General features: G+C 44.3%; 2 protein-coding genes across 7 annotated transcripts in view; one reads left to right on the forward strand and one right to left on the reverse strand.

Annotated features, from left to right (window-relative positions):
- WDR33 (WD repeat domain 33) overlaps positions 1-21,654 on the forward strand; it is a 124,865-nt gene extending 103,211 nt beyond the window's left edge. For 5 of the 6 annotated variants that reach the window (XM_023556085.2, XM_003416707.4, XM_010596407.3 and 2 more), the window contains 12 exons: positions 505-615; positions 1,196-1,290; positions 2,242-2,328; positions 2,551-2,690; positions 3,587-3,739; positions 4,336-5,424; positions 8,728-8,836; positions 11,974-12,412; positions 17,571-17,734; positions 17,845-17,937; positions 18,794-19,009; positions 21,001-21,654. In XM_023556085.2, the coding sequence (XP_023411853.1) occupies positions 505-615; positions 1,196-1,290; positions 2,242-2,328; positions 2,551-2,690; positions 3,587-3,739; positions 4,336-5,424; positions 8,728-8,836; positions 11,974-12,412; positions 17,571-17,734; positions 17,845-17,937; positions 18,794-19,009; positions 21,001-21,230 (2,926 nt within the window). In that variant the 3' untranslated portion in view covers positions 21,231-21,654. The remainder of the gene's footprint in view (positions 1-504; positions 616-1,195; positions 1,291-2,241; positions 2,329-2,550; positions 2,691-3,586; positions 3,740-4,335; positions 5,425-8,727; positions 8,837-11,973; positions 12,413-17,570; positions 17,735-17,844; positions 17,938-18,793; positions 19,010-21,000) is intronic. The other variant, XM_064287335.1, reaches the window with a different exon arrangement.
- SFT2D3 (SFT2 domain containing 3) lies at positions 21,466-25,984 on the reverse strand. The gene has a single exon (XM_064287338.1). The coding sequence runs from the start codon at positions 25,774-25,776 to the stop codon at positions 25,123-25,125; it is 654 nt and encodes a 217-aa protein (XP_064143408.1). The 5' UTR covers positions 25,777-25,984; the 3' UTR covers positions 21,466-25,122.
- Between the last annotated feature and the right edge of the window lie 521 nt (positions 25,985-26,505).

The following is a 26,505-nucleotide window of genomic DNA, read 5'->3' on the forward strand; positions in this document are numbered from 1 at the left end:
CTAGCACCTCTATTTTTGGATGTGGAAGTCATTGAGGGAAAGTAATAAAATAGATTTGCTACTTTCTTGTTGGAGTCCCTGGGTGGTGGTACAGTTACGCACTAAACTACTAGCTGAAAGGTTGGCAGTTCGAACTCACCCAGAGGTGCCTTAGAAGACAGGCCTGGCAATTTGCTTCCAAAAGGTCACAGCTTTGAAAACCCTATGGAGCAGTTCTGTGCACACATGGGGTCGCCCTGAGTCAGAATTGACTCGACAGCAACTAACAACAAATTTCTAGTTAGAGAAATTATTCTTGAGGCATTTCTCTCTCTTTGAATTCAAAGTGCTCTTTGAGTAAAAGAATGCAACAAACCATTACCCGTAAAACTTGTGCAGTTGACCAGGTTCAAAATAATAGGTTTTAATTAGCTTCATGTTTTTTTTTTTAAGGTTAAAAGAAAATGTCTTTTTTTTTTTTTTAGTAACTTGTATGAAAAAGACTTTTCTGTGGTGCTTTTGCAGGGTGGAGAAGGAAGTAGGTGGAATGGAGATGGCCCATGAAGGAATGATCTGGAGTCTGGCGTGGCATCCTCTTGGACATATTCTCTGCTCAGGCTCAAATGACCACACTAGGTAAGTTTTACGTTGGAAATCACAAGGAATTACTGTACTCATGGAGCCGCAGGAAATAAATACTGTGTATGCCTGTTTTATTGATTGATGTATTAATCAACATTCCAACTTCTTCTTAAAGATATTTGTAGTGGTTTATGAATACACACACAACAATAAGGAGATTGCATGTGGAATATGACTTTGGTTACCTGAATTTTGTTGTGCCTTCTGATTTAAAAAAAAATCTTCTCCACATTTTAAATTTTTAGAAGACTAGCATTATAAAAATGTGTTGGATTTACCAAGAGTCTTTACCATCCATTACCATTGAATCAATTCCGACTCATCGTGACCCTACGGGACAGAGTAGAACTGCCCCGTAGGGTTTCCAAGGCTGTAAATCTTTACAGAAGCAGACTGCCACATATTTCTCCCATTGAGTGGCTGGTGGGTTCGAATCCCCGACCTTTTAGTTAGCAGCTGAGTGCTTTAACCACTGTGCTACCATGGCTCCTACTGAGAGCCTGCTTAGCCCATAATAAGTGATCAGAGAGACACTGAAATCATGGTTTCCCCCCCTTTATTTTTATTTTGTCAGCAAATTTTGGACCCGAAATCGACCGGGTGATAAAATGCGAGATCGATATAATTTAAATCTACTACCTGGAATGTCTGAAGATGGTGTAGAATATGGTGAGGCTTTTGGATATTATCCTTCTTTGAAATCCTGTTATAAAAGTGTTAGGTATTGGGAAAACCACATAAAACTCACTTTAGTTTTATAATTTATTGATTTACGAATCAGCAACAATTTTTTTCAGTTTTATAACATATTAATTAAAAAAAAAAAATACTGTGTTTTCGGTGAAGGTTTGCACAGCAGTTTAGGACCCCGTTCAACAGTTTCTACACAGATTGTTCAGTGATAATGGTTACATTCTTCACAGTGCATAAACATTCTCATTATTTCTGTTCTTGTTGTTCTGTTTCCATTAATCTAGTTTCCCTGCCCCTTTACATGCTCATCTTTGTTTTAAAGTAATTGTTGACCATTTGGTTTTCATATAGGTGATTTTTTAATGAGCATGCTACTTACAGGTGATATTCATTATTTTTTGAGCCTATCTGTTATTTAGCTACAACATAACCTTGGGTTAGTTTTGGTTCAAGATTTGAAGAGTATCTCAGGGCAGTAGTCTTGGGAATCTTCCAGTCTGAAATGGTCCAGTAGGCCTGGGTTTTTTGCTTTGTTTTGTTTTTAGGAATTTGAGATTCTCTTTCACATTTATCTCCCAGTCTTATCAGGGTCCATCTGCTGTGGTCCTGATTAGAAAGGTCGGTAGTGATAGCTGGACACCGTCTAGTTCTTCTGGTCTCAGGATAGATGAGGCTGTGATTCGTGTAGGCTATTTGTCCTATAGACTAAGTATCTTCTTTTTTTTTTTTTTTTTTGCTCCGGACAAGTAGAGACCAATAGTTGTATTTTAGTTGGACGCTCATAAGCTTTAATGACCCCAGACACTGCTCATCAAACTAGGATGTAGAACATAACTTTTATTATGCCAATTGTCCAAGATGTTAAAATATTAATTTTATTGGGCCACTGCTTTTATGAAATCTTTATTGATATATTACTATTTGTAGATGACCTTGAACCTAATAGCCTGGCAGTAATTCCAGGGATGGGAATACCGGAACAACTAAAATTAGCCATGGAACAAGAGCAGATGGGTAAGAGAACTTGTACCAATACATTTATTTTTATATAAATTTTATAGACCTATTTCTTATTTTTATGATATCAAATTATGTTTAAAGTGCCAAAATGACTTATGTTGAGAAATGTTGATGACGGTTATGTACATCGTATAATATTTAGAGTCTCTTCTTCCAAAAATATGTTCATCGGTTTATTTCATTTCCTTACCTAACTATTTGTCTTTATGGTTGTAGGGAAAGATGAGTCAAATGAAATTGAAATGACAATTCCGGGTTTAGATTGGGGAATGGAGGAAGTGATGCAAAAGGATCAAAAAAAAGTACCTCAGAAGAAAGTTCCATATGCAAAACCTATTCCTGCTCAGTTCCAGCAAGTAAGTAACTAAAAGTCACATCGTCTCACGCGTGTTCGTGCTTGGGCGTCTGCCTGAAGTTCAGGAGTATTTCTTATGGATCATTTCATCTGTTAGAGGTGTTCTGTACTGTAGGCCCTTTTTGGAGCACTATCCACGTAATCCATGCATCTTAGATGTAGCTTCCATCTGCTATTTTGCAATTAGTGCTAACTTATCAGGAATCTGCTCTGTCTTCTGTCCTCACCTGCTCATTATCACTCAGGCTCTCAGAGGAAGGAAAATAAAGAGGTATGGAGCAGACAGAGTATGATGGCTCTCCTACATTGCACGTCTGTCTTCTCCTGTCATTGTCCCTTCAACGCAAAGTGCATATGCCCTTTTAAAGAGCCAGGCAAGCTTTGTACTCTTAATAATACGCAAGATTTTGCAGCTGTTATTAAGTTACTAATTTCTACATGGTAATGTGACTGTCTAATTCCACTCCCATGTCACTTCAAGAATTAGCATTATAAATAAAGACCGTATGCAAGGTGAATTAACTTGTGTTCAACTTATTTGAATGAGTAGGTGACTGTAGAATATAATGATGGAATGATATAGGCATAGTAGCTGATGTATAGATGGTATAAATATAATATTAGCATGCCATTCTATCTTTATAATTTATGCACCTGTGCCATGTTTTAAGGAGCTGTGGTAGCATAGTGGTTAAGCGCTTGGCTGCTAACCGAAACGTTGGCAATTTGAACCCACCAGCTGCTCCATGGGAGAAAGATGTGGCAGCCTGCTTCTGTAAAGATAACAGCCTTGAAAACCTGTGGAGCAGTTCTGCTCTGCCTAGCAGGGTCGCCATGAGTCAGAATCGACTCGATGGCAACGGAATGCTATGTTTTCACATTCTCTTCTTTCCCAAGGCTTGGATGCAAAATAAAGTTCCAATTCCTGCTCCAAATGAGGTACTAAATGACAGAAAAGAGGACATTAAATTGGAAGAGAAGAAAAAAACACAAGCAGAAATCGAGCAAGAAATGGCCACACTGCAGTATACTAACCCACAACTCCTAGAGGTGTGTAAAGCTATTTAGGGGGATTGAAGATTAAGACGGTATGTTTTTAATTAATATGCTGTTAAAGAGAAGTGAAAGGACTGTCAGTTGGGCCTGGTGAGCGCCAGTGTTTCCTACTGCTCTGTTAAGCTGTTTTCTAAGAGAACTAGTGGGGCAGTGAGTAGACCAAAGTTCAGTATACTTTTTTTAGTAGGAAACCAACATAGGTTTAATTTAGATTCACTTACTTATCCAAAGATAAAAGAATTTTTTTTTTTTTCTGTTAGCTCATACAGTAGGTGGTTCTTATTTTTCCCACTTTTGGAAACTGCCAAGAATGGTAAAATTCTGGAGTCACTTTCTTGCTGGTAAATCATTGAGCTTTTCCTGATCAAAATGGATGTAAATAACCTGACTGCTGTCTCCCAGCATCTCAGTGCTTATGAAGTTGTGAAGGCCCTCAGGGTGTTCGAATGTCATATGGACTCTAGTTATTGTTGAGGCATTAAGAGGATGTTTGTTTTGAGACTCCCCCAACGAAGTAAGTGATATAGTATCTCCAAGATCTCTGGCTTATTTATTCAGTATGTTTTTTTTTTCTTCTTCTTCTTTTCCAGCAACTTAAAATTGAAAGACTTGCACAGAAACAGGCTGAGCAAATTCAGCCTCCTCCCTCATCTGGCACCCCTCTTCTCGGACCCCAGCCATTTCCAGGACAAGGTCCAATGTCTCAAATTCCTCAAGGTTTTCAACAGCCCCATCCATCTCAGCAGATGCCAATGAACATGGCTCAGATGGGGCCACCAGGCCCACAGGGACAGTTTAGACCCCCTGGACCGCAGGGACAAATGGGACCACAAGGCCCTCCACTGCATCAGGGAGGTGGGGGGCCCCAAGGATTCATGGGACCACAAGGGCCTCAGGGCCCACCCCAGGGATTGCCCAGGCCTCAGGACATGCATGGGCCCCAAGGAATGCAAAGACATCCTGGACCTCATGGCCCTTTGGGACCTCAAGGGCCACCTGGACCACAGGGTAGTTCTGGTCCACAAGGTCATATGGGTCCTCAGGGCCCACCTGGCTCACAGGGTCATATAGGCCCCCAGGGCCCACCTGGTTCCCAGGGTCATTTGGGCCCTCAGGGACCACCTGGTCCTCAAGGTATGCAGGGACCACCTGGTCCCAGAGGGATGCAAGGACCTCCTCATCCTCATGGGATACAAGGTGGACCAGGGTCTCAAGGGATCCAGGGTCCTGTGTCTCAGGGACCTCTGATGGGATTGAATCCAAGAGGAATGCAGGGACCTCCAGGCCCCCGAGAGAATCAGGGTCCTGCTCCCCAAGGGATGATGATGGGCCACCCGCCTCAAGAGATGAGAGGACCTCACCCTCCAAGCGGACTGCTGGGACATGGCCCTCAGGAGATGAGAGGTCCCCAGGAGATGCGAGGCATGCAGGGGCCTCCACCCCAAGGATCAATGCTGGGCCCTCCCCAGGAATTGCGGGGGCCTCCTGGCTCACAAGGTCAGCAGGGGCCGCCCCAGGGCTCCTTGGGGCCTCCACCCCAGGGGGGCATGCAAGGGCCCCCTGGACCTCAGGGACAGCAGAACCCGACAAGAGGGCCACATCCACCTCAAGGGCCAATACCATTCCAGCAGCAGAAAACAGCTCTGCTAGGTGATGGGCCCCGGGCCCCCTTCAATCAGGTATTATTTATTTCCAACTTGTAGGCATTAGCACATTGGGAAAATAAACTCCAGGGACACTTCTAAGTGTTGTGGAAAGTAGTCACAACTGGGTATAAATGTTTCTTAAGCAGTGATGAAGAAGGAAATCCTAAGAATGATGTTGTTAGGTGCCCTTGAGTCTGTTCCAGCACATAGTGACCTTATGTATAACAGAACATTGCCTGGTCCTGAGCCATCTTCACATTGTTTGAGCTCATTGTTACAGCCACTGTGTCAGTCCATCTCCTGGAGGGTTTCCCCCTTTTTTTTTCACTGACCCTCTACTTTACCAAATATGATGTCCTTCTCCAGGAACTGGTCCTTCCTGCTAACGTGTCCAAAAGCACATGAGACAAAGTCTTGCCATCCTTGCTTTGTTGGTTCTCCTGGCAATCCATGGTATATTCAATACTCTTCGCCAGCACCATAATTCAGAGGCAGCAGTTCTTGGTCTTCCTTATTCACTGTCCAGCTTTCGTATGCACATGAGGACATTGAAAATGTCATGGCTTGGGTCAGGGTCCAGCTTTCGTATGCATGTGAGGTGATTGAAAATGTCATGGTTTGGGTCAGGTGCACCTTAGTTCTCAAAGTGACATCCTTGCTTTTTAACACTTTAAAGAGGTCTTGAAAATCATGGGATGATGAGTTAGGTTATGCCACCACTACCTATGAATCTTTATTTCTCACTGTTTTTTTTAAATAGGTGTTCTTCCAGAAAAAAAAATATATACTCTCAATTAAATGTAATTTATAATTGTCACAGTGCTCCAGAAAAGCTTTGGTGCTGAGGAGGAAGCATGTTACCTTGTGAGCAGCTTTGTGGCTGGCAAGCCCTTTACTTTGTAACACGATGTTCCATGGGCCTGGCAGAAACAGAACTGGCCACCCTAGGACATGCTTGCCAGCTCTGCCTTTTAAGACAGGAGGGGCTGTTTAACTCGTGAATATATTGGAGACTAGGTACCTCACCATCTTCATTTCAGTGAATGGTTTCACAGACCACTGATTCTCTAGAAACAGTGACCCTGCAGATAAAATTTTGTCCAAGTTGTCCAGCTCATATATACACATATTTGCAAGAGAGAGTATTTATGTGAAAATTGGCCTGGCCCTTTTTTGAGGAATTTCTTTTTGTCAGCCATGTTTTGTTACCCATTTGCTGAGTTTGTGCTCGAGAGATGTTGTTGAGGAAAGACCAGGTGCTTGGGGTGAATTACAAAAAGAAAACGTCAGCATGAATGGATTTAACACTCCTTGGCTATGTGGTTTTATGGTTCCCTGAAGTTCTTAAAAAAAAAAAATTTTTTTTTTTTTTTTTTGCAATTATTTGGGTGAACAACTGGGTTTGTGTCAATTATGGAACAAAAGCGAGCAAGTGAACTAATAATACTGACTGCCTCGGTCCTCACTTAGAGGCAATGGATGTACTTGGAAGATGACACACCTCAGATACTGCATGTCAAAAACACAATGTGTTTTTGCTTTCTCAGATGCACTGAGAATCTGTAAAGACGACTATTTAATGGACTAAAATAACTAGTTAAGTAAATTATATGTTATTCTCCAGTAAATCTTCCAGGACTTAAAAATGTCATAGCAGTAAAGAATCTGATGGCATTTGAGTTTTTTCCCATATTTTGTTATTAAACTCATTCTAAATTCTGGAAAGTGCCTTTAGGTTTACCATCCTAAATTATCCTGAAACTAGAAGTATTGTATATTTTATTAATTAGTGTGTATGTGTTTGTATTTTTATTTACTGTAAGTTGTTTTTAAGCTATTTTACTAACCTTACAGTAGTGAATTAACATTTTAGAGAATAAAAAAGTGATGAATTTTAGCTCCCACATTATGAATGAAATTATAGACATGTCAGATACAGAGGACAGGCCTGAGTTTCTGGGATAATTCAATATACGTTTTTATTGTGCCATGTAGTAAAAGATTTTATGCATGAAAAGTTTAATGATCCTAAAAAATTAATTATAGAAATATCGGTAGAATATTTGAAAGTTTGATACATGAGAAGGTTTTTCACATCTCAAAAGTTGCCTGCTGGAAATTTTTTCTCATGTCTTTCTTATATGCTGAAATCTGACTTTCTTCACTTTGACCACGCTGGTTGTTTAAACCAAAATTTTGACCAGTAGAGTTGCTTTCAAGTGTTAAAGTAGCAGCATGAAGCATGTTGATGAGAGTAGCCCTTGGCAACAAAATAGAATAGAATAGAACGCCTGGTGTTGAGTTAATAATGGCTAGTGCTGTGCTTCCCATCAGGGCTGCTCTCCCTTGTAGCTCACTGGGGAAATGAAAGCAGTTTCACTGTTCGTAAAGTCTGGATATTGTTGAAATTGAATTATTCTTACAGTCACAAGTGTATTTTTTTGAATGAGGGAATGAATATATATTTGTCTAGAGGCATTTTTCAGAATTTAGGGTGAGTTTAATAATTTATAAATATACAGTAAGTTTATTATATATATATATATATATATATATTTGTCAAGAGTCTTGATCCAAGGACAGAGGGGAATAAGAATTCAGACATGGCTAGATAAAAATACAGATTATTAGGCTTAGGGGCAAGTTAGGGTCCCAGAGCAATGAAATTCAGAAAATGAAAGCAGCAAGTTTATACCGGACAAGAAGCTACAAGAACCTAATGAATCCAACAAGATCTGAGGTGACATAACTGGAAGTAGGACAGTTCAGACAGAGAAAATTAGGAAGCAGAGATAAAAAGGAAGTGAAAGGAGCCACCCAACATGAGTATCTTGCTCATTAAGACATCCTTTCTTCCCCTTCCTTGTGCCCTCCTTTTCAGCATCTTGCCCCAGCCTATTAAGAGGATTGGTTACTTTGGCTAACGAGGAGTTGTGGATGTGACAGGAGATTTTACCTGTCCTGGCTGGTTTCTGGGTCTTCACTTATGCCAGAGATTCTTCCTGTTTGCAGTGTCAGAACAGTCTTACTGTGTTATTACGACTTGCGATTTTAGATTGAAGTTCTTACTAGGCATTACAAGGGAAAGATCTAGATTTCAATAAAACGTGTCATCAGGTTTAACATAAAAATGTTTCCTTTCATTATGGCAGGAGAAGTATTTCCTTCCCCCCAGTTTAAGGACAATTTTGCTATAATGTTACTAGCTAAATATTTCCTGCTGGAAGCTTTGAGGAGACCTAGTGTTTTTGTTTTGTCACAGTGTTAATAAAATTGCTATCATGAAGCACAGTCCTGTGATTTCACGACACCCATGCTTTACAAACGTCTTTTCAGGAAGGACAGAACGCAGGCCCCCCACCCCTGATACCAGGCCTAGGGCAGCAGGGAGCACAAGGTCGCATCCCCCCTCTTAATCCTGGACAAGGACCTGGCCCTAATAAAGGTAAATATCTGTTCGGCTGGATAAGAGATTGTGTTTTACCACCTTTGTGGAAAATTAAAAATTAATAATTTTATTGGTAAGTAATTAATAGAATGGTCATTTGAACCTCTAGGGAAAATAAGAAAACGGTCATTTCACGTAATAGCTAAGTCTTAACGTTGTTTTTATAGCTCTAGTTAGCCAGAAATGCTGGCAAGAGGACATTGGCTCCTCACTGAGAGTTAAGTGGTGAAACCACCTGGACAGTCAGTAGCGGTGGTACCTGTGCCTCAGGCCTTACCCGTCCATCCTAAATAGTGGAATTGTTTCCGTTTAAACCTTTTAATGGAATTTTCAGGGTTTAACTGTGTTTTTAATATCGCCCCTTCTCCCCTCCAAATTGTGTCATATGTTGGTTGAATACTTTAGCTGCATCATTTGAAAAGAAGAAAACAACTTACCTATATGTCATGCTTCAGGTAGTAGAAACGATGAAAAGCAAAGAGATGAGAATTTTCAGTTAATCCCAAGGCTTGAAAGAGTGTAAAAGCACAGGGAGCCAGAGTCACTTGTTGCTCTGATGTGTCAGGCTCTCATACACGCATACCCACACACAGATGTGTAGCTGGAGTGATGTTTTATGGACTGTGTGGGAATGTGGATGGGGGGAAGGCAGGAAATAGTCAACACTCTGAGAGGAGTGACACAAATCAGTTACTCTGTAGATTGCGCTTCAGAGGATTTCACCCTTTACATTTTTAATTGGTTAAGCCCACCGCATCTGATGGTACATGTTAGGTTTATGAAATTAAGAAAAGTTCTTGTCAGCATTTATACCCTAGGACTTTGGGAACGTGAAGCTCAGAGCTGAATTTTTATGTGTTAATAGAGGAGGGAAAGGGATTAAGAGAATGTTCATATTAGTCCCATGGTATGGGAGAGGTAGCAAGGATACACAGAAGGAAGGTGGCCAACAGGAACAAAGAGAGGGAAAGTGTCAAGAGGCAATCTTTGAAATGTTGGGGCCCTAAGAAAAACAGAATCTTTTACCCTCAAGGTGCAGCCATCAGCGAACTGAGAGTCTGTCTCTGTTCTTCTCCCCCACCCTGTGTCTCTCTCCACCTCCTTCCCTCTCTCCTTGTTCCTCCCCTTTTCTCCTTACCCCTCTCTCTCCATCTTTCTCTCTCTCCTTCCTTTTCTCCTCCCAGGGACCAAAGGGAGAAGGGAGAGCCGAGAAAATGGCCCTGCCATCCTCCCTCCTGGATTAAAATGCCACTGCCCCCATCACTAGGGGCCACATCCCTTCTAACTTGTAGTGGTGGGGTTCTTTCCCTGGAGGAGCAGGGTACTTTTAAACAGATAGAGGTCATAGGAGGTAAGTGGACTGTGTTGAGCCTCCTCAGGTCAAAGGTCTGCTCTGTCTGAGGTCACACCAAGTTCTCTGCAATTGAAGGCAGAGAAGGAACCATTAGCTTCAAAGCAGTAGGGGCTTGTCTATGGAGATGGATCTAGAATATTTGCAAACTGATTGAAGAGGCAACTTAGAAGGTGCTTTCCTCAGAATGGAGAGGACTGGTTACTGGAGTAAGGCAAGGGAGCAGAAGGGACAGGAAGAGCTTCAGAGGAGAGAGACTTCCTCTAGTGGTGTATTTCTGTACTGAGATCTCCAGGCTTTTTCTTATCTATCGGTAAGGAGAGATTGAAGTGGCCAAGAGAAATGCACACACAACCAAGGGTGGAAGGATGATAGGAGGGTAAGAATCATGGCTGTCTGTGATACAGGAAAGGGGTTTTGACTTTACTGCCAGGGAAAAACAGTAAAAGGCATGAGCTGAGGAACTACAGAAATCATGTTTAAAATTCTTAGTTTTTTTTTTTTTTTTTTTTTAAGAAAAGGGAGTATCCCTTTGTTACCTACTTTTAAAAGATGTTTGATTTAAATTGAATATTGACAGAAAATGAGTATACATTTACAATAGTTATAATTGTTCTGTAGCCAGGAAAAAATCTCTTTGAAGCTAGTATGTAAACTAAGTTAATCATTTTTAATCAGTACTTTTATAAATTATATATATTGAAATATGTTTAGAAAATTTTAACGGGTTTCTAACCTTTCCCAAAGTCAACTCTTCAGACAAAGATCAGACTGGACTATAAGACGTAAAATGATACTGGTGAGGAGTGTGCTTCTTAGCTCAAGTAGACACATGAGACTTAAATGGGCAGCACCTGTCTGGAGGCGAGATGAGAAGGCAGAGGAGGACAGGAGCTGGTTGAATGGACACGGGAAATAGAGAATGGAGAGGAGGAACGTGCTGTCACATTGTAGGGAGAGCAACTACGGTCACATAACAATGTGTGTATACAATTTTGTATGAGAAATGAACTTTTGCTTAAAGCACAATTTAAAAAAATTTTTTATTGGGTTTCCAACATTGTCTGCAAAAAACAGCAGTAATAATGTAGATGAGAAATATACACAGAAAGGGGCAAGGAAAAGTGTCAGGGAGACCCTGAGATGGAAGGCTCAAGGCTGTTTGGTCACCAGGCAGTGAATGAGAAGATCGTGGTTCCATATATCTTACAGAGAGATTTGTCATTTTTCCTTGTTACAGTTAAATGAGTTAAGAAAGTAAATTAATGAAATAAAGTTGGATGAGTTAGGTGCTAAAGGAGCAACACTGCTGGGTGCCCTGGTAGATGGGCTCTGCAGGCCTCTCTATGTGCAGAGGTGATGCCTGGTGCTTGGCTTCCTGGCCTGCAGCTCTCATTTTCTGCTGCCTCTTCCCTGGGGTGTGGAGTAGGGGCAAGGAAGGCCTCATTCTATGCCCATGAGGCTTTCTGCTGTTTTCTAAATTAATCACCACAGCAGCCAGACTAGAACGTGGGCGTTACTGTTTGCATCTGAAAACAGTACTGATAGAACTAGGTCAAGCTACTTAGCTAGTGTTGATGGAGTTGAAGTCTGCACCCAAAGCCTGTGTTTTTCCCGCTACATGAATCCCCAGGGACATTTGTCTTCTATGTGTGCTAACAGAACCAAGGAGGGAAACATTTTAAATAAAATAATGCATTTTGAAGCTATAGATACTGCAGATCAGACCTGTGTGGGCAGGTCTGATGGAAGACATAGTAAAAGTCAGCTCTGTTTCCTTTAGGTGACTCCCGCGGCCCTCCGAACCATCACATGGGCCCCATGGCAGAGAGGCGGCATGACCAGAGCAGTGGCCCTGACCATGGTCCGGAGAGGGGGCCTTTCCGGGGCGGCCAGGACTGCAGGGGCCCCCCAGACAGGCGTGGCCCTCACCCTGAGTTCCCTGATGACTTCAGCAGACCAGATGACTTCCACCCTGACAAACGCTTTGGCCACCGGTTACGTGAATTTGAGGGGCGAGGAGGACCTTTACCACAAGAAGAGAAATGGAGGCGAGGGGGTCCCGGACCTCCTTTTCCTCCTGATCACAGGGACTTCAGCGAAGGAGATGGTCGGGGTGCCACTCGAGTACCCCCAGGGGCATGGGAAGGCCGCCGACCGGGAGATGAAAGATTCCCCCGTGATCCTGAGGACCCGCGTTTTCGAGGGCGCAGAGAAGAAAGGTGGGACGGGTACTTTCTGGATCCATTTCCTCTTCTTTGGAGTGTATTTGTCTTATGCACAGCCTCCTTCCCTTTTACCAGGGAGAGAGAGTACTGCGTTGATCACTAGCCCTGTTCTCTCTAGCTTTAGCACTTTTTAAAAAAAAATTGCACTTTTTAACCTTTATGTTTTTTTTTTTTTCCTTTTCATTTTAGGAGTCTTTTTCTTTTTGCTTATGTTTTGATTAGGATGATGAAATATGAGACAGATACCTAGATTGGAGACAAAGGAATTATTGAACAAAGTTTTTTGCATAATTATGTAAAGATCTTAACAAAGAGAAATCAAACTGAAAGATAATCTGCAGTCCTGAAGAAATAAATGAGGTCAAAATCAAGTTTGAACTCTCAGCTTGCTTGGGGTAAAAAAAAGGGAATAACCAGTGATGAGAATTGAGTGTTTACTGTGTGCCAGGTGCTGCAACCTCATTTAATTCCTAGACTAATTTGTGAGATAGTTTTTACTGCCGGCATTTTACAGGTGAGGGATCGAGCTGAGAATCTGAGCAGCTTCACGGTGCACTGAGTGCCGTGTTGCTGAACGTTCCTGCCTCTGCTGCAGATTTAGCCACCCGTTCCCTGTCCCTTCCCATCACTTTTCTCACTGCTGCCGCTGCTGGGCGATGGGGCTGAGGTGGCAGCCCTTGTGCTCAGTGCTCAGGAGAGGAAATGGAAAAGAAGACTGATGTCCAGGAAGGGGAATAGCAGGGCCTGAGGAAGGCAGCTGTCAGAGGAGACTGTTTTGTGAAAACATTAAAGGCTTCCCAGTTTTCTTCAGGGCCTCTCTTGACGACACCCAGTCTCTCTCTGAAATGGATTTTTATGTCTGCAGGAGCCTCATTTTCAGTGGCTTTGGCATCAGCATCGCCTTCCCGTCCCATCTCAGTTTCTACCTGTACAATTCAGTGACATCGATTACTAAGGTGTACATGTAGAAACTCCAAGTTGTGCACCCATTCTCACTACCCTTTTCTAAATCATCTCACCACCATTAACGTAAACTCAGTGCCCCCTAAGCAACGGCTCTCCCTTGCCCTGTCTCTCCCATCCTGGTAACCACTAATTAGCTTTGGTTTCCACATATTTGTTTATTTCATATAAATGAGATCATACAGTATTTGTCCTTTTGCAGCTGATTTATTTCATTCAGCATGATGTTTTCAAAGTTAATCCATGTCGTAGCATGCATCCATTTCTTTTTTTGGCTTCAAGCCTTCATTTGTTTTTATGGCTGGGTAGTATTCCATTGTATGTATGCACCACATTTTGTTTATCCATTCATCTGTCGATGGACATTTAGGTTGTTTCCACCTTTTGGCTCTTGTGAAAAATGCTGTGATGAACACTGGTGTACAGGTTTCTGTTTGTGTTCTTTCCTTCACTTCTTCTGGGTATATACCTAGGATTGGGATTTCTGGGCAGTCTGGTAGCTCTGTGTTCACCTTTTTGAGGAACGACCAGATTCTTTTCCACGGTGGCTGTACCATTTTATATCCCCATCAGCAGTGGATGAGGGTTCCAGTTTCTCCACATCCTCATCAACACTTGCATGTCTTGGTCATTGCCATTCTAATAGGGGTGAGATGGTTTCTCATCGTAGCTTTGATGTGCATCTGTCTAATGGCTAGTGACATTGAGTATCTTTTTATGTGGCTATTGGCCATGCAAATATCCTCTTTGGTGAGCTGTCCAAGTCCTTCACCCATTTTTTGACTGAGTTTTTTGTTGTTAAGATGTCGATGTTTATATTTTGAATATTAGACCTTTATTGGATATGTGGGCGGAAACCCTCGTGGTGTAGTGGCTAAGTGCTACAGCTGCTAACCAAAGGGTCGGCAGTTCAAATCTGCCAGGCGCTCCTTGGAAACTCTGTGGGGCAGTTCTGCTCTGTCCTATAGTGTTGCTGTGAGTCAGAATTGACAGCACTGGGTTTGGTTTTTTTGGTATTGGATATATGGAGCCCTGGTGGCACAGTGGTTACGCATTTGGCTGCTAACCAAAAGATCAGTAGTTCAAATCCACCAGCTCCTAATTGGAAATCCTATGGGGCAGTTCTACTCTGTCCTGTAGGGTCGATGGCAACAGGTATTGAATATATGCTTCCCGAAAATTTTCTCCCAGTGTAGTTTGTCTTTTCACTTTGTTGATGAAGTTCTTTAATGGAGGAAAGTATTTAATTTTAATGAGGTCCTTTATTTTACCTTTTGTTGCTCGTGCTCTTGTCATATCTGATAACCCATCATTAAAAACGAGGCTCTGCAGTCTCACCCCTATATTTTCTTCTAAGAATTTTATGGTTTTAGTTTTCACATTTAGGTCCTTTATCCATTTTTAATTGGTTTTTGTGCATGGTGTGAGGCTTCGATTCTGATCCAGTCTTCTGCATGTGGAAATCCAATTGTCTAAGCACCGTTTATTGAAGTGACTCTTCCCCATTGAATGAATTTATTTATTGGCTTCTTGAATCTTGCAAAATTTGGACTTCCACTATGCTCAATTTGTGTTGTATTTCCTGTGTTAGTGGCAGACTTGCAGCCTAGGTGTGGCCACAGGAGAAAGCCATGCTGGCTCCTTGCTGTTGTTCAGTGTGCCAGCTGTGCCCCCGTTTCCGGGTTCTTGAGCTCTCTTCCTGTCCCAGCCAGCTTCTTTGTCCTGCTTTAATTTTCTTCATAGCACTTAGCCCTGCTTGACACTGAGTAGAATATTTATATATTTATTGCCTGTATCTCCTGCAAAAAGGTAAATGTCATGAGGGCAAGGGCTTTGCTTCTTTATCACTATGTCCTTCAGACTGAGAGCAAGACTGTCTGTTGAATAAATGCATCGTGTTAAGTGTAGAGGGGTATTAATTAGGCTAGGTTCATTAGAAGGCATTTCCTAATTAGGGCAAACTAGATTCTCTGTATGTCTTTGTAATTAGGACCAACATCTAATGGATATCTTGTGGGTAGTCATACAGGAAGAGCCCTAGAGTGCTTTGGGTCCTTCCTTGAGCCTGTCTGGGGACACTCTTCATGCCCCCATCTCCTCCTCTGCCGGGCTAAGACCACTGTCACTGCAAGTTGTTACTTCAGCTGGTGTCCTGGACATAACCACTTGGCTTGCAGGCAGCGTGATTCTCAGAACCAAGAGGGTTATTAAAAAGATAGGTCAAGTGGAAAAGGAAAAGGCCCTTTTTACAGTAAAATGCCAAGTAAGAAACATAGGAGGAGTGACAGAAAATCACCTTGGTTGTAAGTAATCAATGTGACAATTGATTCAGGCAAGGGTCATCAGTGGGTGCTGAAACCACGGACCAAAAGCTTGTGGGGAAACAGGCTGCTGTCAGGATGCCAGAGTATCACCCCACAGATCACTTACTAACTGCAGAGGGAAAATGGACCTCTGAAATGGTGAATCTAGCCGCAGCATCACCTTTACGTCACTGACAGTAAGACAAACCAGCATCACTGAGGCACTTGCCTCCCCTCAGCAGTATTCTTCTCACAAATGTTTTACCTGAGGAAACAGTTGGAGACATTCAAATTGTGGGATGTTCTATAAAGCAGCTGGCTGGACCCTTTAAAAATATCAAGGCCATGAGAGACAAAATACAGGACAGGGACTGTTCTAGATTAGAGTCTAAAGAGACATAGAAACCCTGGTGTCACAGTGTTTAAGAGCTACAGCTGCTAGCCAGAAGGTCGGCAGTTCGAATCCACCAGGCACTCCTTGGAAACCCAATGGGGCAGTTCTCTTCTGTCCTGTAGGGTCGCTATGTGTGAATCAACTCGACGGCAATGGGTTTGTTTTGGTTTTTTGGTAAAAAGACGTGACCACTGAGTATCAATATGTGATCCAATAGAGGACATTTTGGGGACAGTTGGGAAATTTGAATTGGGCTGTATATGAAATAAAGTTGTATATTCCGGAGAGTAATGGTATTGTGGTTATGTAGGAGAAAGCCCTTGTTTTTAGAAGAAACATTCTGAAGTACTTCGGGATGAAGCGTCATATTGTCTGCCACTGATTTTCAAATGGTTCAAAGTATGTATTTGTAAATAGATGAATAGAAGATAGAGCAAATGTGGCTAAAGGATAAGAATTGGCATATCTAGGTGAAGAATGTATGGGTGCTCATTGTGCTGTTCTTAGGTGTGAAGTTTTTAAAAATGTTGGGATAAAAAGTCAACTGACTGGAAACTCAAGAAAAAGTAGGAGGCCAGCCTGGGCCAGGGCAGGCCAGATGCAGGGCGACTCATCCAGACTGGCCTGCCCCCTCACTCCCTTCTGACCCTTGCCTGGTTTTTGTGGCTCCCTTGGTGTGCTTTTGCACTTTTCCCACCCTGCACACCATGTCCGCTGCCTCCCTCAAGCTCTGGCTGTGGCACTGATGCTACCATGTAGCCTCTCTCCTTCAGTAACACTTAATCAGCTTGGTTTCCCAGTTTCAGAATTTCTGACAGAAGGTAAAGTTGCCAACTAGCCTATGGATGGGCTGCCCGTAGCCACTGCCCACCCTGCTCCAGGCATTTGTGGAGTGGGGCCGTGGGGAAGCTCAGGGCCTCTTAGGCCTGCTTCTGAGTAAGGCCAGGGGGCTCGGATGGATGGCAGAGCAGGTGCCCCAAATGTGTCTGGTACTCTTGGCAGGAATGAATCAGTGTCTTCCTTTTTCCTGACTATATAAATACTCAGTACAAAAAAAAAATAGAGATATTAGTGAGGAGTGGTAAAGGGAGCTAGCAGTAAAGGGGAGTCAACACAGGCTGAGCCCAGATCCCAACGAACACTGCTTGTGTGACCTTAAATAAGTGATTTGACGTCTCTGTGCTTCAGTTTTCTCATTGGTATAGCTAGTAGTACCAGCTACAACGGACGGTGGTGGCGGTGCTGGCATAATACAAGCGCTTTAGAAAGTGTTCCTCAAAGCCTAAGAAAATTAAGTTAATTTACCACATTCTGGTATGTTTGCTTCCTGTCTGTTTTTGCTTCTCATATTGGGATTGTAAAATTTATATTTTAGAAATACGTAATTTTATTTTGTATTTCTCCCATTTAACATTAAATCTTATTTTCTCATATTGATAAGCCTCTGGAAACCCAAGCATATTAGAGGAGTATGCCATTTTTTTCTTTAAAGCTTCAGAAGAGGAGCCCCCCCAAGACATGAAGGCCGTGCTCCCCCTAGAGGAAGAGATGGGTTTCCTGGTCCTGAAGAATTTGGTCCAGAAGAGAATTTTGATGCTTCTGATGAAGCAGCCCGAGGAAGAGATCTCAGGGGTCGAGGTCGGGGTACACCACGAGGTGAGAGTGCGTGGGGGACCCTGTCTGTGAAGGACAGGGGCAGCAGAGCTAGGTTGTTGTGAACATGCTGGGAACAGTCTGTGAGAGCAGTAGTGTTTGTTCCCCTGCAGGAGGAAGGAAGGGCTTACTTCCCACTCCTGATGAGTTCCCTCGCTTTGAAGGAGGACGGAAACCAGACTCCTGGGATGGAAATAGAGAGCCAGGTAAGGAAGGGGTGATTCCAGACCAGTAGTCCACGAAGTGTGGTCCAGGGACCCCCAGGGGGCCTGAGCCCCTTTCAGGGATCTGCACGGTTCTTTCTTTTCCAACTTGCATGTCCTTAGGAGGCTGGATTTTCTTCATACGTGTCACCCAAAGCGTTTTATCACCAGTAGATTGAATGTAGAAGCAGATAGGAGAGTCCAGCTTTCTTCTATTAAGCCAGACATTAAAGAGATTTGTTGAAATATAAAACAAGGCTATGGTTTTCCGTAATGGTTTTTTGTTTTAGAAAATCTAGTTAATGAATTAAAATTTTCTCCATTTTAATTGCTAATATGGTAAATATTAGTAGATACAGCTCTCATAAATGAAATCTTGTTGAGGTCCTCAATCATTTTTAAGGGTGCACAGATATCCTGAGAGTAAAATGAGATCTGGCTCTCCGGACTCTCCCCATACTGCCTTCTCCTGTTTTAGGAGGTATGTTAACTTCTACAGAAGAAAAGCCTTCTGAAAAAAACCCAGCCACGGGATACCTTATGGAGCAGTTCTACTCTGACACACATGGGGTCACCATTATTCAGAATCGACTCCACAGCAACTAGCTTGGTTTGGTTAATTTCTAATCTTGAACTTTTTGTGTATTCATGATGTGACTTGTAAACTTCAGGGCCTGGCCTATAGTGGGTATCTCGGCAAGTATTTCCTGCATGAATGAATGTTGGTTCTCAAGTCCTGCTTACCCTCAACAGTATGATTTCCACTTGTTTAAATATGGAGACTGTACTTTACACTGTACTTTAATATAATGAGGTTGTTGGGTCTTTAGCCTCATTGGAACCATGGTTCTTGTTTCAGGCCCAGGTCACGAACATTTCCGTGATGCCCCTCGCCCTGATCATGCCCCCCATGATGGTCATTCCCCAGCCAGCAGAGAACGGTCCTCTTCTCTCCAAGGCATGGACATGGCATCACTGCCACCCCGAAAGCGCCCCTGGCATGACGGGCCAGCGACTTCTGAGCACAGAGAAATGGAAGCCCCTGGGGGGCCTTCGGAAGATCGAGGTGGCAAAGGTAAGAGGCCAGTGGTTAGAGTCCAGGAGCTGTTGTCTGCCAAGTCTCCAGGCCGGCCCCACCCAGTCTGTGCCTGTTGCGTCTTTCCCTAATAGAGTGGTTGGGGTCCTTTCTCCATTCTGCCCACCCAGGGTGTGGACTATTTCCAATGTGGAGGACATATTTCCAAACGTGGCACAGATGTAGTGCTTATGCCCATACCACAGCCAGCTGGAGCTCTCACCTGGACGAGTCTCCTTCACTTGCTTCCAGGAATCCCTGGGTCATTCATGTTTTTCACTCTGCTATTTGTCAAGGTGCCTCACCACTCTCCCTACTGAGGTCACTTCCTGTGAGACTCCTGCTGCCCTCCACGGCATCCTGGTGGAAGGGGAAGAATTATCCTCTCCCAGATTCTGTGTTGCATTTTATAGTCTGGGCCGAGAAGGACTGAGTGCCAGGCGTCATAGAGACTTTGGGGAGCATGATCTGGGAGGAGTGCCCCCTGGGGATATTCAGTTATTTCTACAACTTGACACTTGGGATCTCTGTTTTATAGGTGGCACTAAGTTTTAGCCAGAACCAGTAGCCACCAAATGCTAACTACAGCTCAGTCTCAGGTTAGGCTGGGAAGGTTGTGTGTGTGGTGTGGTTTGGAGGCTGTTTAGAAAGGCTGCCCTTTTGCCCCAGCTTATGCTCCATCCTCGGGTTAACCTGCTTGGCCTTTACAGTCCTGCTGTTAGAAAGTTCTGCTTTTTGGTCTTCAGAGCTGTTTGGTCCTTCTCAGAGCAGAACTCTCAGAAACTACTTAACGCACGACCAGAACATTTCCCTGCCCAGACATGCATTTTGTAGCTGGTCGGTGCGGTGTAATCGTGGACTTCCGTGGGCACTCGTGACAGTCATGTAGGACTGTTGTCCAAGAACTTGTGGCTAGTGTGGAAATGATGGGGTAGCAGACACCTTCCCTGCCCAGGCACCCTCAGGTGGCCCCACGTTGTGGTTCCTGAGAAGCCGAAATGATTCCTTTGGTAGTTTTCTTAACCTCTTGAGCATAACTGGACTCAAATTCCTTTTAAAAATTTATAGTAAAACAAAGTTCTGAGAGTTTACCATGGGAGATGTGACAAAATCCTATCATTTCATGGGGAAAAAAATTTCAAGACATGTTAGCATTACAGAATTTTACTATTTTTGTGTGTCCAAGTCTGAAACATAGTTATCCCTAGGAAAAACAACTCCAAAAGCCAGCGTTTTTCTTTTCATGCTTTTGTTCTTCAGGAAATATTTCACATAGCTATTTAAAAAAGAAACCAAGGGGCCACATGGTAGTGGAGCAGTCACCAGTAAACCCTGATCCTGGCTGAAATGGTCATAATTAACTCTGTCAGCAGTGTGGATTTTGTAGTTGCTTCCAAGGAGTCCCTTAGGTGGTGCAAACATTTCATGTGCTCAGCTGCTGACCGAAAGGTTCGGGTCCACCCAGAGGTTCCTTGGAAGAAAGGCCCGGTGATCTACTCCCCAAAAACCAGCCATCAGAAACCCTGTGGAGCACAGTCCTAATCTGACACACATGGGGTCACCAAAAGTCAACAGCACGTGGTCTGGCCTGGTGGTTGCTTCCAAAGCCAAGTCAGCTCTTTTCAGACTTTCCGTCATAATAGCCCTAAGGACGTAGGTGTGGTGGGGGACTCCCTTGGCTTCATGTCCTCTCTGCCACAGCCTTGGGACTAGTTGGAGCCAAGAAGTATGACCACAAGCTAGCATGGAAATGAGGTGGTAGTCAAGAGGGGCTGCATGGAGGGCGAAGGCTCACCAGTCACCTGAAGAGTCAGCTCAGTTTCTAAGACATACTTTTCAGTGTTCTAATGGCCACTACTAATGTCCTCAGAAGCTTTTTAAGGAAGACCCAGGGTATCCCAGTGTCACCATAGAGTAAATGTTTGTACGACAAGGTATTGATAATGTCTATTACTAAGAAAGTCATCTGTGAAATCAATGTTTCATTTCAGGCCGAGGGGGCCCAGGACCTTCCCAGAGAGTGCCAAAATCTGGGCGTCCCAGCTCCTTGGATGGTGATCATCATGATGGGTACCACCGAGATGAACCTTTTGGGGGCCCTCCGGGCAGTGGTACCCCTTCTAGAGGGAGCAGGAGTGGCAGTAACTGGGGTAGAGGGAGTAACATGAACTCTGGGCCACCAAGGCGAGGCGCTTCAAGGGGTGGTGGAAGAGGCCGGTAGAAGCTGGGACTAGGCACCTTTAGGCCTCTCTGGACAGTATTTAAGAATTTCTTATGGACTCACCAAGAGAAACAACAGGAAGCCTGTACCACGGTATCCCTGAACTCTTCTGTGGCTACTGAATCCAGGAGTCCCCAATGAGGTCCTCAAGATGAAGAGACTTGTGCTGCTGCTTCCCCGGAAGTAGTAGCTGGCCTTGTTCTGTCCTGTCCACCCCCATTGCTCTAACCCTGCATTGTTTTGTGAAGATAAAGCTGGAATTCTTTTTTTTTTTTTTTAGTGTCATGAGACATGAAGCACCTCCACAAATTTAGGTTCATGTCTAATTGGAAATTTGTTTCTATATGTACAGTTTGTCAGAGAAAAAAATGTTGTTTTTGTATGAATACAGAATGTGATTTACGCAAGAATTAACGGAAAATAACTAGTTGTGAAGTGCTTACTTCCAGGAAATACTTTAGTTTCCATCAAACACGATCTGTTAAGTAAGTAGTGCACACCACTGCCGATATACACGAGCATATTTGATGGGAACCTCTAAGTCGTCATCTTGCTTTTACACAAATTCTCACATGGCTATTCTATCACACTTTTTAGTACAGAGTGAGAAAACACTTTAAACCTACTCTAAAGTAGTCTGAAGTAGGTTTAAAGCCTGAGACATGCCCTGGCAGACGGAAAATCCAAGTAGATGCTTTCTCCTGGGTGAGTCTTCTAGTGACCCCACCTTCAACTTGAATTGCCTTGTTTCTGATGAGGAGAGGTATGTGATGGAAGCCAGCTTTTTGGTGACCATAAAGGCAGACGACAGTTCTAAGTTAAACCAGGAAGTTTTTGTCCGTTCCTCCAGTTTTAAATAGACTAGAAGGCAAAAGTCCAATTTGAGATAACCCATGGTATTTTCTGTACTGACCCTTATTTTGTTTTCATAAGAAGAAAATTTTAGTAAAAATACAGTCCCATAGCCACCTCCAGTTTGTCACCAGACTGGCAAGTTTAGTGGTGCTAGAAGTCTTAATGGCTACTTAGGGATACTGAGATAGTTGTACAGTATATGAACACCTCTTAACTGGTTCTCTATCACTGTGAAAAATAGTACACACTAACTTATTTCTGTGGAAACACTGAGAAAATATCGACCAGACACACTGCTTTTTGGATGTTAGAGCTTGGGAGACTTCAAATGAGTAATCTTCAGTTTCCTTTGGAATTAAAAATGCTTAATGGATCAACACCACACTGTAAAAGCAGTATTAGGAGTCTCAAGTTTGCTTTACATTTGTGGACTTTATTTACCCTCCACTGGTATAGCTTAAAAAAAAAAAGAAAGAAATCATGTTCAAATTCTGAGAAGCTAAAAAGGGATCCAGAAACCACACCCGTATCTAAATTAGGGTTCTCTTCCTGAGATTCATGTGGTAAGAATTTTATCATCTTAACATTTAGGCTGTAACTTTAAAAACACAGTACACCTCAGTAAGCAAACCAGATCATATTTTGAGAACAAATTAGAAAAAACCTGAGTCTCTACATTATGCATTTATTAAATACTAAGGACATATATTTATATATACATCTGTATATATATGGCATTTTAAAAGTGTCAAAATACATATTTAAGATTGTGCTTTTAATTTTGAATTTTATAAGGCTTGAGTTCTTTAAAAAAATGTTGGGAAAGAATTTTTAAAGTTTGATTAAAAAAAAATAATACCAACAACATAAAAATACAGTTTTAAGCCATGCAAACCACAACCATTCTAGAGGAACTAAACCAAACCAAAAACCAAACCCAGTGCCATCAAGTCAATTCTGACTCATAGCGACCCTATAGGACAGAGCAGAACTGCCCTACAGAGTTTCCAAGGAGCGCCCAGCAAATTCGAACTCCTGACCCTTTGGTTACCAGCCATAACACTTAACCACTATGCCACCAGGGTTTCCACTACTGGAACGTAAATGTAACGAAGGGACTAGGAAGAGTTCCTTCCTCCCAGCCCCAGACAGAGCAGCCAGCAGCAAAAAGCTTTACAATTAAAAACTACATCACTCCCTGAAACAGTGCATTTGCTCTTAGAAGCACCCTCTCGAGGTATGTAGCCCTAGTCATGGATATGGAGACAAGGGAACACTGACTGTGGGGTGGGGGTACCCTGGAAGCCTCTATTGTGGATGAGGTCACTTCAGAGTCACTTTCTGGAGCACGGCCCACACACTGACCGGACCTAGGAACCCAAGTGTGGGGTGGAGTGGGGGTGGACAAGGCAGTGCTCTATCGCTGCCGGACACAGCCTGTTAAGGCAACGTGGGATCCCAGTCCCCCAAAACATCAGTTATTTTCAAATTTATATGCAAACCAGTACACAGAAAAGTGGTTCTCAACCTTGGCTGAACATGGACTCACCTGGGGGAGCTTTATAAAAACACTGATGCCTAGTCCTACCCCCAAGATTCTGATTTAAATTACCCGAGGTTTGGCTCCTCGAGTCACTGATGTGCAGTCAAGACTGAGAACCACTGTCATGGAATTTCAAAACTCTAAATACATTTTGCTTCCGAGTTGATAATACCTAGCTACTGACAAAACACATATGGACATTTTCTGGACTCATCACAACACTTGGCCCATACTTCCTGGCAATAAATTAAGACATGTAATTAGCTTCTAAAACAACAGCATTTGGCAACGAGATATGGCAAAACATCCTAGTTGCATTATTTGAGATCAGCCTACAAATTCTAAACTACAATTTAAAAAGCATATCATTAAATTAGGAGTGACAATTAGACCGTGTAAAAATCCATGGCTTCCATCAAATATGGTAACTCGATGTAGAACTGCCATCTCCAAGGTCTCCCTAGACGAGTTCTCCTCAGAGACCTTAAGCATTCCGAAGCCACCACCGTTTACACGTACCTCACTAGATACCGTGCTACTTGGGACAAAAGACCTTCCCCTTTGGTCCACTGCTTTGTCTAATACAGAACTAATCTTTCTTGAATGCACCATATTGACTATTTCCCTCACTGAAAAAAAAGCCCAGGTAAACCGTCTCAAGTGCTTTTTAAGATCCAGCGGCTGAATATCATTAAAGTGCTTCTGCTACCCTCATGTTGTCGTCAGGTGCTGAGTCGATTTCGACTCAGAGACTCCATGTGAGAGTAGAATACTCCATAGGGTTTTCTAGGCTGTCATCCTCACGGGGCCCTCTGAGTGGGTGCCAACCTTTCCGTTAGCAGCCAAGCACTTAACAGTTGAGCCACGAGGACACCTTACCGCACCATAATTTCCAAGCCCTCCAAAAAAAAAAAAAAAAAAAAAACCCAAACCCGCTGCCTTGGAGTTGATCCCGACTCAGAGCGACCCTATAGAACAGAGCAGAACTGCCTGCCCCATAGGGTTTCCAGGGAGCAGCTGGTGGATCTGAACCGCCACCTTTTGGTAGCAGCCTGAGCTTTTAAGCACTGCGCCACCAGGGCTCCATCCAAGTCTTAGGCATGGCAAAATAAAGAGGGGAAGGGAGGTAATGAGGCTAATCTAGCTTAGCCATTAACAATCGACAACGGCAACACGTAAACCAGAGATACATCACAAAAGCAGCTAGTTAAAACCGAAGAGCCATTCTTTTTTACTGAGCTCATTTTAAGATCACGGTTAATGCAAAAGCATATATCACCAATTCAATGACAAGCTCTCGTGTTTTCAGAGTACTGAACGCCGAAACCGAAGCTTCCCAAAGTCCTCGTGTTTCAGTACACGACGGCCGCTGGGTCTGCAGATGGCCGCCGGTCGGCGACCCTCCGTCGCTGCGCGGCCGTGGGTGTCCTCAGCGTGGGCGCGGCGCCTGGCTGGGCCGGAGGCTCCACGGCGGGCTCCACGTCTCCCGCCCGCTCACACGGGAAGGGCTTTAGCGAGGCCGGTGCCCGGGGCCAGACGCCCGAGGGCAAGGCGCAGCGCGGTACCGCCGCCCCAGGGCAGCAGGCCGAGCAGCAGGCAGACCAGCGCGGCCACCTGCGCGCAGGCGCCCAGCACCGTGAGCACCGCGCTGCGCAGGCCTAGCGCCGCGTACAGCGTGGCGCCCAGCGCGGCCGCGTATAGCAGCGCGCTCCGTGACGGCGCCTCCTCGCCACGCAGCAGCCGCCCGCACGCCGCGCCGCCTCGGAGCAGGGCGCCGCCCGCCAGCGCCAGCGCCGAGCCCAGCGACCACAGCAGCGCGAATTTGCGGGCGCGCAGCAGCAGCACGGGCGCGTAGAGCGCGGCCAGGCCGAAGCAGAGCGCGGCCAGCAGCAGGCACACGCCGCTCGCCGCCAGCCTCTGCGTGCGAGTCACACTCGGCAGGCACGCAGGGCCTCCTGCCGCCGGTCCCTCAGGGTTCCGCGCCCACGTCCAGCGCAAGCTCGAGCGGCCCAGCCACGGCCCCGGTGTGCGGTTCTCCGCCGCGGGTTCCTCCGCCTGGTCCTCGTTGAGCAGCGGCACCGCGGCCGCTGACCCTCCCGCTTTAGCCTGCGCCAGGTACTCCTGCAGCTGGCGGTGGAGGTCCGCCATCTTGAGCGGAGTGCAGATTTTGCTGCCCACTTCCGTCTCTTCGCGGATCGTTGGCGGAAGCCGCTCTGTTTTCGTGCGGCAATTGGCCGGCCGGGGCTCGTACGGCGGAAGGAGCCAGGCCTGCGCCGTGCCGAGAAATGCCCGGGCTTCTGGGTTTACCTTTCCTAGCTCCTGGCCCGGCTCTTTGTTCCGAGCGGGCGTTGTTACCATCAAGATACATTATCTCAGCATTAAAAAGTTAGTTGGGGGCGGGGGGGGGGGGGAGCGGGCGCTGCTTGTGGCTATAAAGGCACATGGGGTCCCCTTGTGGTGATGGAAATGGACTTTTAACTATCAATGCTATATAATCTTGCTGTGTCCATGTGCCTCCCATTCTCTTGAAATCCCTTCCATTGGGTCTTCATGCCAACATGCTTGCAAAGTTATGAGAGTCATGAAATACCTGTGTTGCCAAGTCCAAAGAAAGTTTGAGACCATTCTCTCCTTACACTTCCAACAGTACTTGACACAGAGCTCACCCTCCTCGAAGCTGGCACTTAGCTTCTAGGACAGCACCCTGCCGTGTTACGGTCTCGGTCTGTTTCCTTTGCTCCTCTTCCCCCCTCCCCCCCAAGAGCATCTCCTCTTTTCCTTATTGGGCTGTACTTCCTCGCCATGTGTCCAGCCTCGTGTGGTTAAATACCGTGACTTCTCCAGCAGATCTCCCCTTGCTTCACTTGTATATCTAGT

Source organism: Loxodonta africana, chromosome 6, assembly GCF_030014295.1.
Source record: "Loxodonta africana isolate mLoxAfr1 chromosome 6, mLoxAfr1.hap2, whole genome shotgun sequence".
Classification (NCBI taxonomy): Eukaryota; Metazoa; Chordata; class Mammalia; order Proboscidea; family Elephantidae; genus Loxodonta; species Loxodonta africana.